The sequence below is a fragment of the Oncorhynchus mykiss genome, chromosome 9 (assembly GCF_013265735.2).
Source record: "Oncorhynchus mykiss isolate Arlee chromosome 9, USDA_OmykA_1.1, whole genome shotgun sequence".
In the NCBI taxonomy this organism is placed as follows: domain Eukaryota; kingdom Metazoa; phylum Chordata; class Actinopteri; order Salmoniformes; family Salmonidae; genus Oncorhynchus; species Oncorhynchus mykiss.
The window spans coordinates 38,020,283-38,033,436 of record NC_048573.1 but is presented as its reverse complement, the minus strand read 5'-3'; the positions used below and the strand labels follow the sequence as shown (position 1 = coordinate 38,033,436).

At 46.8% G+C, this 13,154-nt stretch overlaps 1 protein-coding gene across 3 annotated transcripts; it reads right to left on the bottom strand.

The window, feature by feature from the left end:
* Positions 1 to 213: 213 nt before the first annotated feature.
* LOC110532011 (transcription initiation factor TFIID subunit 4) lies at positions 214 to 11,756 on the bottom strand. 3 transcript variants are annotated; one of them, XM_036987920.1, is made up of 16 exons: positions 11,500 to 11,755; positions 10,595 to 11,326; positions 9,661 to 9,809; positions 8,594 to 8,701; positions 8,335 to 8,472; positions 8,106 to 8,228; positions 7,915 to 8,004; positions 7,541 to 7,786; positions 7,110 to 7,245; positions 4,091 to 4,205; positions 3,798 to 3,967; positions 3,561 to 3,691; positions 2,777 to 2,902; positions 2,523 to 2,579; positions 2,257 to 2,376; positions 214 to 2,098 (listed from the first exon to the last, which is right to left on the bottom strand). In XM_036987920.1, exons 1-16 carry the CDS (start codon positions 11,729 to 11,731, stop codon positions 1,934 to 1,936), a joined length of 2,838 nt encoding a protein of 945 aa, XP_036843815.1. In that variant the 5' UTR covers positions 11,732 to 11,755; the 3' UTR covers positions 214 to 1,933. The 3 variants fall into 3 exon arrangements, with proteins under 3 accessions (XP_036843815.1, XP_036843818.1, XP_036843816.1); XM_036987923.1 differs by lacking the exon at positions 11,500 to 11,755 and having other exon boundaries at positions 9,661 to 9,790; positions 10,595 to 11,132; XM_036987921.1 differs by lacking the exons at positions 214 to 2,098; positions 2,257 to 2,376; positions 2,523 to 2,579; positions 2,777 to 2,902 and adding an exon at positions 3,016 to 3,448 and having other exon boundaries at positions 11,500 to 11,756.
* Positions 11,757 to 13,154: the final 1,398 nt, after the last annotated feature.

The following is a 13,154-nucleotide window of genomic DNA, read 5'->3' as shown; positions in this document are numbered from 1 at the left end:
ATTTAGTGATACAATAGTGCCCTCCGCTGAAAGAACTATGTACTGCACTTGAACTCAAGGAACAGTTTCAAAAAAATCCCTGGTGTCATTGCAGCCCATCTGTCTCTGGTAATACAGTAGGTAGCCACTGTATAAGACAAACTATAAATGCAGGCATTGAGAGGGGTTTAAGCTAGATACGCCCCAGGCAGAAAGACACAGCACAACAACTTATGTCATTTTTTTAATGAAGGAGATTATTCTCTCTCAATCCTCTATAAACAATCACCATTAAAAACCTTTCATTTAGAGTATTTACATATTAACAAATGGCTGTGCAAAACTTATATTTACATAATAGACTTCCGTTTTTCATTGAAAACTGTGTTGGCCGATAGAAAATGGACAGAGGGAAATGTATGTAACAGTTGCCAGGGGCGATGGTATAAAAACATATCAATACTGATTGACTAGCAGAGAGAAAAAGAAAATGGTTGAGAAAAGAAAATGAATCTTCTATTGACAGACCTTACAAAAAGGCCAACTGAAGTATGTACAGCTAGAAAAGTTTAATCAATATACATTTTTCATACACTACCATCCAAAACCGTCAGAAACAACCAATTAGTATGTGCACCCAACAAAATATTTAAATGATATAGAAAGTGGGTGTATACCTCTGGGGGAGGTGGAGTCCATATTCTGCATTCCATCACACATCACCATGGCAGCCAGCAATGGGCCTACCTCCAAATATAAATAGGCTATTTATTGCCAACGTTGCATCAACGTCTCAGTCTCACTTTGCATTGTTGCATCAACAATTCATTATTGTTAATTATTATTTACATGACTCTTTTGAAAAAAGAAATATTCATAAACCTGTTCATGTTTATCCTCCCCCCCACACACACACACACACACACAGTCTACCGGTAGAAACATATGATTTGTATGAACTGTGATTGACAGACTGTCTCCTTAGGAAGTCACATGTGCACCAGAAATGAGCAACGCACACAAGCTCGCGTCTATTTCCATAACCTTTACAACAGACATGTTGACATAATCATAATAAACGGATCCAAAAACAAAATAGGCAAACACAAAAGCACACGGGAAGTTACACTAAAACAGAAATCAAACAATGCCTAAAAACTGACTGAATAACAAGTAGGGGTCCTGTAATGTTATCAGAGTTCTAGAGAGTTAGACATGTATCATTCATATGGCTTTATTTTGGCAAAAAGGCAACTCAGCAGAAGACTTGTATCAGTCAAGTAAAAAAAAAAAAAAAAAAAACAATTCCACAGGTAATAGCACTAGAATGAATGACTATAAAATAGTCTCTAACCCCACCTCTATCGCCCAACAAAAGGCCCAGAGTTCCTGTTTGGTCAGGGACTTAACGTTACGAATGCAGTTTAGTACATTTGTTCGTTAACCGTGTTAAAAGGGTCCTCGCTGGGGTTCTTTATAAAAAAGTCTAATCATAGAAGCCTCTTGCATGAGGTTAAAGGTTGGCAAAGCTATGCACCTACTGTGAATGAGGATGTATCCAGACCCAAAGGAGACCTCACAAATAAGAGCATTTCCCTGTCCAGGGCACCAGAGGGCAGTGTATGGGAGGGGACCAGGTTGCCAGTAGCTGGTCCCTAGAGAACTGTGAGAGGCACGGGGGTAAAGGAGGGTCCAGAAGACCCACCACCTCACCTTTGAGGAGGGCGTGTAGGGCACAGCTGATGATTCATATTCCAGGCGCCGCTGGTCTGCCTTCCCTCCAGGTCATGATTGTAGGAGAGCACAGAAGAGGAGGAGGTGCCGTCACGTGTAGCTCTATAAGGGAGCGTCTGGCCTCTGATCTGTCGGGGGGGGGGGGGGGGTGTTATTGGAGACTGAGTCACGTGCATCCCAGTGACTGGTTTCTCTCATTAGTGTCTCGTCTCCCTGTGTGTTATTTGAGGAAGCCTTTGTAGAGCAGATGTGAGCTACTGGTTTCTCTCTCATTCTCCAGACAGAAGAGCAGGTCCCTGAGGTTGACCCTGGTGATGCGCTGGCGCTGAGGTCTGGAGCCTCCGCTATTGGCCCCACCCGATGACGAGGGACCAGAGCCAGAACCCTGCGGAGAGGGAGGGGGAGACAAGAGAAAGGAACATTCATGTTGATCTTCAAAAACATGTGTATGCATAAACCGCTATCAATCCACACGTTTGGATCCTTGTTAAGCGCAATATATAGGCAATGATCGAGCCTAGAGTAGTGGTCATGATACTCCACCTCAGCCCCGGCGCCGTTGACGGGGGACTCCATTTTCCGTTTCTTCCTGGGGCCGATGGCTGCCAGGGCCGTCATGTTGGCCTCCTTCTGCCTGATCTGATTCAGCTCCTGCTGCTGCATCTAGACAACACACAGAGGGAACAGGCATGACACACACAACGCTCCTGTGCTTGGAGACTGAGACAAGTGACACACAGAGTATGAGAAACACTACCAATCATTAGCGTACGACTCTGCATACAGCCACACAAACGCTCTCCTCTCACCTCTTTGGCCTTCTGCTTGAGCCGAAGCTGCTCTGGGTCCTCTTGCCGCGATCGAGACTGGGGGGGGGGGGGGGGGGGGGGGGGGGGGAAGAGGCACGGAATTCACTATCAACACTACTGGCACTTACAGTATAAGACCACTAGATGGTGCAAAAAGGCTATGTAAACATGGTTGAAGTTGCACTTCCACATTTCTAAGCAACTTCCACATTTCTAAGGTTAGTGCATCAATGCCTGTGGTCACGGTGAGTTACCTTGGCAGCCTTCATCAGGATCTCCCTCTCCTGCTCCTCCTTCCTCTGTTTCTCCATCTGATCCAGCTGCTCATAGAACTTCAGCTGGGCTCGCACGTCACTCACCTGTTCATACTTATCATCCTCCTGAAGGAGAGAGAGATATAATGGTTTATAAGGGTAAAAATTGATTACTTTTTGTTGTTGTAGTTTTTACCCTCTTTTCTCCCCAATTTTGTGATATCCAAGTGGTAGTTACAGTCTTGTCCCTTCGCTGCAACTCCCGTATGGACTCGGGAGAGGCGAAGGTCGAAAGCCATGCATCCTCCGAAACACGACCCCGACAAGCCGCACCGCTTCTTGAAACACTGCTCGCCTTAACCCGGAAGCCAGCCGCACCAATGTGTCAGAGGAAACGCCGTCCAGCTGGCAAACGAAGTCAGCGTGCACACTCCCCCGGCCCGCCACAAGGAGTCGCTAGAGCGCGATAGGATAAGGGCATTCCGGCAGGCCAAACCCTCCCCTAACACGGACGACGCTGGGCCAATTGTGCGCCCCCTCATGGGTCTCCCGGTTGCGACACAGCTTGGGCTCGAACCCGGGTCTGTAGTGACACCTCTAGCGCTGCGATGCAATGCCTTAGACCGCTGCGCCACTCGGGAGTCCCCTTCAGCACTTTTTGAAGATGAAAGGCTAGCAACAATAAGGATGACAACCCAGTAGACAGAAAACAGAACTTAATTGCTCATTAAAGAACGCGTGAACCTCCTTCACGCCAACACCCACAGAAGCTGTGTTCTCTCACCTTGAAGGTGATGTTTTTCTGCTGCGCCACCTCCGTCACTTTCTCCAGCAGGTTCTGCAGCCGCTGCTGTGTTGCATGGGAAACGTAGTTGATAACCTCTGGCCCCAGGTCAATCACCCCAAACCTCCTACCTGTTACAAAGGGACAGGAGATGTTAAGAGATTTAGATTTTAGGTACAGAGTGTGTGTGTGTGTGTGTGTGCATGCGTGCGTGCGTTTATGTGGTGTGCGTCTCACCGATCTCCTGTACTCTCCGGGTTAGTGAGGTGGTGTGGAGGAAGACCTCGTCCTTACAGGAGCGAGTCACCGCGCCCACCAGCTCAGAGTTGGTTGCCAGGATACGGGCGCTCTCCTCTGACAGGTTGACTCCAGCCATGGAGGCCACGTCATTGATATCATCATCATCTCTGGATGAAGGAGACAGGGAAAGAGGGGGAAAGAAGAGAAAGATAACTATTTCTCAAGGCCTCTCTTTTTCACTTTAAGAATTCTGAAATCATCCGACTTGTGCGCGCGTGTGCGTGGATTACTTGAAGGTTCCTCCGCTTGCCTCCTTCAGCTTGTTCTTCTGTGCAACAGAGAGCAAAGACTGGCACCCCAGTGTTACCTTGGCCCCTGGTGATAGAGCTTGTTTCACTACAGGAACTGAGACACAGACAGGGAGACAGAGAGCGCAAGATGGGGGAGGAACTGTTACATAACAGACACTCGACCTTCACACAGGCTCCTCAACCTTTCACATTGTATAATGTATCATTTACACATCAATAAGTAATCATCTTCTTCTTGGTACATCTGCTGTGAGCAGAAGAGAGGAGCCGAGATCAAGAGGAAGAGAGATGGAAGAAGAACATGTCACAGATGAGCGCTTTCTTGAGCAATATTGCATGCAGTTACATGCATCTCTCACAAGGGGGCAGTGTTTCCATACAGTCCAGGGAACACATGTAAAGTGTATTTCCATTCAAAATTCTACTTTCCCTTACCCTAATTTTAACCCAGGTGCATCATGCACAGAAATGTGAGGAGGCACAAAGTATGTGAGGATGGCTCAGAGGTAGAAGTTGAGTATTTAGCTTTTTTTTTTAACTCCTGTAATCTAGAGCCATAATCATTATGCTTCATTTGATCAGAAATGTGTTTATTTTCCGGCATATCTAAGCAAACTTCTTGAGCTGTCCGTTTCTCACTGACTGGTGGTAACATTTTTTAAAGAAACTAAATATGCTTCTCTGCTCAAATCTGGGTAAAAGATTGAAAGGATGTGAGTACATTTAGTTATTGCTTGCTTTTCTGAAGTCTACCAACCTTACCAGCAGGCATGCCAGCTAAGATAGTTAGGCATGCTAGTTACTCTAACTTGATTGATGGACTGAAATGGTTTCTTGGTAGCTAGATATAGGAGGTTGGAAGATTGGTAATCTATTTGGGATAGCATTACAGAAATCTCTTTATTTTAATAAAATGTTAACAGGACAAATTTGAGGGGGCACGTGTCCCTATGCCCCCTATGGGCATAACGCCACTACCTTAACCCAAACCCTAACCCGAATTCTAACCCTAACCCCTAACCCTAACCCCTAAGCCTAAAATAGCCTTTGTCCTCGTGGAGACCTGAGAAATGTCCCCCACGAGGGAGAATTTTCCTTGTGGGGACTGAGATTTCCGGTAGTAATAGTAATAGTAGTAATACAAGCCCACACACACACACACACACACACACACACTACTGCCCGTCTCCATTAGCTAATAGCAGCCGGCCAGACCGAAAACGTCGGTCTGACGCTTTCTATCATTGACACTGCCATTGTTCACACTGAGCGCGTTTGTCCCAGAGACGTGGAAAAATAGCCAACACAGAAAAGCTCCTATCCTGCACAGGAGCAGTATTATACAGCGATGGTATGTGAAAGATAACTAATACGTTATCCTTTGTATAAATTATATTTCTGTTTGAGAAATAGCTGACATTTTCATGTACAGTCGTGGCCAAAAGTTGAGAATGACACAAATATTAATTTCCACAAAGTTTGCTGCTTCAGTGTCTTTGGATATTTTGTCAGATGTTACTATGGAATACTGAAGTATAATTAATTACAAGCATTTCATAAGTGTCAAAGGCTTTTATTGACAATTACATGAAGTTGATACAAAGATATTTGCAGCCCTGGCATGCTGTCAATTAACTTCTGGGCCACAACCGGACCGATGGCAGCCCATTCTTGCATGATCAATGCTTGGAGTTTGTCAGAATTTGTGGGTTTTTGTTTGTCCACCCGCCTCTTGAGGATTGACCACAAGTTCTCAATGGGATTAGGGTCTTGGGAGTTTCCTGGCCATGGACCCAAAATATGATGTTTTGTTCCCCGAGCCACTTAGTTATCACTTTTGCCTTATGATAAGGTGCTCCATCATGCTGGAAAAGGCATTGTCCGTCACCAAACTGTTCCTGGATGGTTAGGAGAAGTTGTGTTGGTACCATTTTTTATTCGTGGCTGTGTTCTTAGGCAAAATTGTGAGTGAGCCCACTCCCTTGGCTGAGAAGCAACCCGACACATGAACGGGCTCAGGATGCTTTACTGTTGGCATGACACAGGACTGATGGTAGCGCTCACCTTGTCTTCTCCGGACAAGCTTTTCTCCAGATGCCCCAAACAATTGGAAAGGGGATCCATAAGAGATAATTACTTAAACCCAGTCCTCAGCAGTCCAATCCCTGTAACTTTTGCAGAATATCAGTCTGTCCCTGATGTTTTTCCTGGAGAGAAGTGGAGAGATGTGGCTTCTTTGCTGCCCTTCTTGACACCAGGCCATCCTCCAAAAGTCTTTGCCTCACTGTGCGTGCAGATGCCTGCTGCCATTCCTGAACAAGCTCTATACTGGTGGTGCCCCGATCCCACAGCTGAATCAACTTTAGGAGACGGTCCTGGCGCTTGCTGGACTTTCTTGGGTGCCCTGAAGCCTTCTTCACAACAATTGAGCCACTCTCCTTGAAGCTCTTGATGATTAGATAAATGCTTGATTTAGGTGCAATCTTACTGGCAGCAATATCCTTGCCTGTGAAGCCCTTTTTGTGCAAAGCATTGATGACGGCACCCGTTTCCTTGCAGGTAACCATGATTGACAGAGGAATGATTCAAAGCACCACCCTCCTTTTGAAGCAGTCTGTTATTCGAACTCAATCAGCATGACAGAGTGATCTCCAGCCTTGTCCTCGTCAACACTCACACCTGTGTTAACGAGAGAATCACTGACATGATGTCAGCTGGTCCTTTTGTGGCAGGGCTGAAATGCAGTGGAAATGTTTTTTGGGGGATTCAGTTAATTTGAGAGGGACTGCAATTAATTGCAATTCATCTGATGACTTATCATAACATTCTGGAGTACATGCAAATTGCCATCATACAAACTGAGGCAGCACACTGTGAAAATTAATATTTGTGTCATTCTCAAAACTTTTGGCCACGACTGTAGAATATGTACACAAACATCAAACACAAAGGCATGACGCAGTTAAGAGGATGGGACGCAGACAATACAAACGCACACCTGTTTGCAGCTGTTTGACCACCTGCGGATGTCCCATGATGATGCGACTGTGGGACTGGCCTCGGAAAGTAACCATGGGCGACTGGGCCAGAGATACCTGAGTACTCGCCAACGCCCCCTGCTGCTGGGGCACCATCTACACAGAGAGAGGAGAGAGAGGGATAAAACATGATTCACACAATAGAGCACACTTTACTGTTCAGGCTCGGGTATATATTTTTAACATTGTCCTTTCTAGCATGGTTCCAGCAATTACGGTGGATGCATAACCTGGCCGGCCCAGTGCAACTCGGCTTTGCCATGTAGATATACTTTGGGTCCCTCAACATAACATAGTCATATAGACTTCATGTGACACGAAGAACAACAAGGCAACCCCCCTATACAATACATGGAAACACTGAGTGGAGTATCATTAGGATATAGTATACCAGGCCAGGCTTGCTGTGAGGTGTCAGGGCCGGGCTGATGACAGGGGACTGGTGCATGGTCCCCTTGGCCCCAGGGCTGGTGGTTCTGTTAAGAGGGAGTCTCTGTGCGGCGGCCGTGCCCCCCAGCGCCACTGTAGTCAGGGCTGTGGAGGAGGCGACAGGCTGGACGCTGGCCTGGGGAAGCTGGCTCTGCTGGATGAAGGCTGTCGAGTCTGGGGTCATCTGACGCAGTGCAGGGAGACTCCTCTGGAGATGGGGAGGGAGAGCACAGGTCATTCCCTCATCGATATTGCATCTTCCGGTCCACTTGCATTTGTTTGGGTAGCGAGTGAATAGCTAGCTACATTAAAGAACGGAAAAGCCATTGGTCTCACCTTGAGGAAAGGCACAAGATATGGCTGAGGAGAGGAGTTGAGCTCCCGGTATAACCGACTGGTGAACTCCTCCGCTTCGATCTTACCTTCCTACAGTGGTAGAAAAACACAGACATCAATGTAGAAAGACAGAGTGAGGAAAAAGAGTAAGAGAGAGAAAGAATGAAATGGACACAGACAGACAGACGTACCAACAGGCTCTTGACCAGGTCCTTGACGCTGGCCGTGGTCTCTGACGACTGCTTCCCGCTGGATGCCAGCTTGATCAGCGTGGAAAGGAAGTTCTTGCATTTCTTCACATTCTCCAGGGTCTCCTACACACACACACACACACACACACCCACGCACACACACAAAAACCATAGCATGACCATTTAGGAGTAGACAAATGCAGGAGGGAGTAGAGGAGTGTCGTCTCACCATAGTGGTAGTGGGATTGCCTGGTGTCCCGGTAGCTCCGGGGGTCCCTGCTCGCTGGTTGACTGCTGTTGCCGCCGAGCCAGGCTGCACTGGGGCCTGACCTGGGGTGGCAGCCGCCCCACCTAGCACAATGGTGTTCTGCAGGAGAAAAGGGACAAAGGGAGTAGGGGATGAAATGAGACTAAGGGGAGAGGGTGAGATAATTAAAGAGAAGAGAGAAGGGGGGGGGGGGGGGGGGGGGGGGGGTTGGTGTACCTACCTGCTGTAGCACAGGAGGCCTCTGGGGGACAGTGGTCTGGGCCGGGGTGCCCTGCTTGATGATGGTGGTGGGGGTCACCTGACGGGCAATGAGGGGCATCCCTGGAGCCTACAGGATAGGACAAGGGTTCTGGGGACGGTTGCACCAATGGGTGGTAACTCTACGTCACACCTTAAAATTAGACCTATTGCACGGTCTGGGCATAACCCTTCTATGAGCTATGTCTGGGAGTAGAATCTACGCCTTGTAGGGAGCAGGCGTATTCTTTCATGATATGCACAGAATATAATAGCAACCTCTGTTTTCAAAGGGATGCGAGTCTCGTATTCAAATTTCACAACCGACGCAGGCTTTTCATGTTGCCTATGCGCAAGTCAATAGCTACATAATACACTTGATTTATGCTACATTATAGCATGCTAAATGTGTCTGATCACCTCAATTTGGCTAACATTTTCCCAGCCTAATTGTAACCAAATATCCAAAACAGATATTCGGTGAAAACAAAAATCGGACATTGATGAATGAATCAAGATAAGTCCCCACGCTTGTCTTAAAGCAGCGCCGATAACACTGGCCCAATCATAACGGTGCTGAAATGACGGTTGACCACATTCGGCTATTGCTTTAAAGTATTTAAAACAGTTGGACGACTTTGGGAGTTTCAGTAAGCAACAACATGATAAATGCCTTCAACAGCATTAACTTTATTCTCATTCAGTGATACTCATTCCCAAAGCAATTATTGATTGATCCATCCAGCTGTGGTTGAGAAAACGTGCATGGCGGTGGGCTTTGCGAAGTGATGGGACATGCCTCGCAATGTTTAGAACTGCCACTGGGCGCTGCCTAGCAACCATCATTATGAAGCATCACATCTCATGAAAGTGCGTTGTATATGTCGCAGTAGTCTAGTTTTTGGTTGGTGCGACAGGTGTAAATGAACCGGCTCTGTGTCACCTCTGCTCACCTGTGTCGCTCTTTCATCCCTCTCTTTATTCAATCACACTGTGATCTCTCCATCACTGGAGCTAAGAGATGATTACAGTTTCAGTGCGTGTTTGTACCTGTACAGAGGTGATCTGGACAGGGGGCGTGCTGGTGGGGGTGGCTGGCCGTGGGGTCATGGGGCTCTGGGACTGAGCCTGCATCTGGGCCAGGGTCTGCTGGTGGATCATTAACAGCTGCCCACTCTCACTGCGCACCAACACCATCCCTGCACAGGGCAGAGGGCATGGAGGGGGTCAGAGGTGAGGTCAAACAGGGGTCATAGATCAGACAGACAGAATCGCTAAATACACCACAATTGAATAACTTCTAAAGCATTGTTTGCTTAGAAAATATATTATTTGGCCACTCTTGGCTGAAAAGTAGTACAGTAAAAAGTAATTATCATGAAAACTCAATTTTCAGTGGCGAGCTTAATGGTGGATAGCATTGTTAGACAGAACCAGTGAGACATGTAGATCCAACAAAAAAATTGACACATGCTTGCAACTAGGTTACATGATGCACTACAGTGTCAGTGTGCCCCTTGACACTGGGTTGGTCCATGGTATGTGTGTTATCAGGACCACACGACAGAGAACAGCCAACACTAATCTGCTTTTACAAGCAAAACAAGTAGACAGAATCAATAGAATGTTCCCACAGGTCACAGTATGCTAGAGGAGCATGAACAATGGACAGAAAAGCGCGCGCGCGCACACACCACATACACACGGATAGAGTACAGTATAGCAACTGGACAGTTTGTCTGATAAACAAACAAAAGACTTGTCTGTGTGCCACAGCGATGACAAGTGTAGTTGAGAATGCTAGCCATAAGTTTGCAATAAAGTTTGTTTATCACATTGATAGAGCCTTGAAACGCTGCCAGCAAGATGCATTGTATCCCCTCTCCACTCACTGTGGCTCACTGACATAATTGGCTACTCTAACACATCAAATCATGCTTCAATAAATCAGCTATACAATATCAACTGAGAATGGAAAAGTTACCTGGGGGGAGCTGAATGTTTTGGATGTTTGGAGCATTCTGTTGGGGCTGCGGAAGTCTTGGGGCCAATACCTGAGGAGCGATCGCCCTTATCCCACCAGGACTGATTGCAATAGTCGATGGGCTTTTCGCTACAGCTGCTGCCGTCCCCGTCACCTGTGCGGTCTTTTGTATTGCCGTTTTTGGCGACTCCGACTTGTTGATTTGTGCTCCTGAACATGCAGGGTGAGCGACGTTGACAGATGATGTCAGAAAGGTATTGCTCCCGCTCGGCGAGGTGACTGCTCCGGTGGTGTGCATAGGCGGCCTCACGAGCGTGACAGTGGGCACACTGTTTAGAACAGACGGCTGAGACGATACTACAGTTGAAGTGACAGCATTGTCCATTAGAGAGGTTTGAATGGAAGTTGAGGGTAAGATTACGTTTCCTTCGACCACGGAGCCTGGTCCGTTGTTGACAACTGTGACTGCGGGCACTGTGCTGCTTGCCGAACTCACCAAATTATGAGAGTTTATTACAACGCTACTTCCATTTAAAGTTTGTACACAAGCCGACCCGGTTTTCCCGATCCCTTCCCCGTGATCGGGAACCACTGTTACCACACAACCGGCTGCCCCGGTCTTACTCTGACTGTGTCCCGCTGTCATGCCTGAGCCCGCCGCCGCCGTCGTCCCGGCCGCTGTATCCATGGTGGACCTCGTACTATTAATGACACCCGCTTGGACGCTAGTCCCTACAGCAGAGGAAACATGAGAGAAAGGGAAATATCAAATATATATATAAATTGAACATATGTATTAGCAAGAATTTAGTCAATTGGTGTGGCTTAAAAAGATACGAAAACAGTCAAAACAACGTGAAATGTGCTAACCAGAGTCAGCCGCTAAAGCTATTATCTTACGTTACCTGGTTTAGCAAGCTCTTGTGAAAGTCCCATTTTGCTGTCCTGGACATTGGATTTGCCACATACAGCGGGGTTGCCAATGTGATTTGCGGCAGCCTGGACCCTGACTGCAGAGTTTCCGCGACCCGATCCCGTGAGCTCAGACTCCAAAGATCCAACTAGATCACTAACTACTTTCTCGTCCACCTCAGTGTTGAAAAAGGCATCATCCAGCAAATCCGAGCCCGCCGCCATCTTTTACCCTACTACACTCGATCGCGAGACGCATGCGCCGATTGGATACTCCGTCACTGACATCGGATTCCGGGTGCTCTGATTGGTTATTGCTAGATTTAAAGGTTGGGATAAACGGCTTTATCTTGCATTTCGGAATGCCAGCCGGATGAGAAAGCACGGACGGAAAAAATTGGTACGACAGTACAGATAGGATTGCCAAATGGAAACGAACCACACGAGATGTTACCGGTTGTACTTATTTGGAATCATTCTAGAGGAAATAATGTGATTTCTTTGCTCTTTTGAGTTTTTATTCTCGACTCAAAATGGCTGCGTAGTTTTCTCTTTTTTTTTCAGTTCTGTCAGACAACTGCTGTTACCACACGCACGAGGGCGCATATCGTGCGCTCGCTGCTGACTGTCAAATAGAACTAGGCAGCCTGCTGCTTGCCCCTCTGTCCGTCGCTGAGCTATGGAGGACAAAGACATCATGTCATTTGTTTTACATTTCTGTGTTCATGCTTTAGAGATTAAAGTTGTGCTATAGGCATAGGGTGAATTCAGAAAGTGGGACATCATTGCTCTTTTTTTAATTATTAATGGAGGGAGTGCCCAAAAATATAAATGATGTCATGATTTCCCAAATCAACGTTTGTACCGACAGATGAAGCCAACGGGAATAGCCTATCATTATAGACTATTCATTAAAACGCATCCTCCAAATAAAATTTTATTAGTCACATGCACCGAATACAACATGCACTGAATTCACCTTACAGTGAAATGCTTGCTTACAAGCCCCTGAGAGTTTAAAAAAATATGGATAAAAAAATACGGATAAGAATAAGAGATAAAAGTCAAATGTAATTAAAGGTGTTGGTACAGAGTCAATGGGCAGGGGCACCGGTTAGTTGAGAAAGTATGTACATGTAGGTAGAGTTAATTAAAGTGCCTATGCATAGGTAACAACAGAGAGTGGCAGTGGAGGGGTAGCCATTTGACCAGATGTTCAGGACTGTTATGGCTTGAGGGTAGAAGCTGTTTAGAAGCCTCTTGGAACTAGACTTAGCGCTCCGTTACCGCTTGCCGTGTGGTAGCAGAGTGAACAGTCGATGAATAGGGTGGCTGGAGTCTTTGACAATTTTTAGGGCCTTCCTCTGACACCGCCTGGTATAGAGGTCCTGGATGGCAGGAAGCTTGGCCCCAGTGATGTACTGGGCCGTTAACACTACCCTCTATAGTGCCTTGCAGTCGGAGGCTGAGCAGTTGCCATACCAGGCAGTGATGCAACCATTCAGGATGCTCTCAATGGTGCAGCTGTAGAACCTTTTGAGGATCTGAGGACCCATACCAAATATTTTCAATCTCCTGAAGGGGAATAGGTTTTGTCATGCCCACTTCACGACTGTCATGGTGTGTTTGGACCATGTTAGTTTGTTCG

Bases quoted from the DNA above. Each gene is read 5' to 3' on its own strand.
- LOC110532011 (XM_036987920.1), bottom strand. From the start codon at position 11,731: ATGGCGGCGGGCTCGGATTTGCTGGATGATGCCTTTTTCAACACTGAG. The intron at 8,702-9,660 runs GTACAAACACGC...CCTATCCTGTAG, and splicing joins TCCAGATCACCTCTGTACAG to GCTCCAGGGATGCCCCTCAT. The intron at 2,903-3,560 runs GTGAGAGAACAC...TCTCTCCTTCAG, and splicing joins AGAAAAACATCACCTTCAAG to GAGGATGATAAGTATGAACA.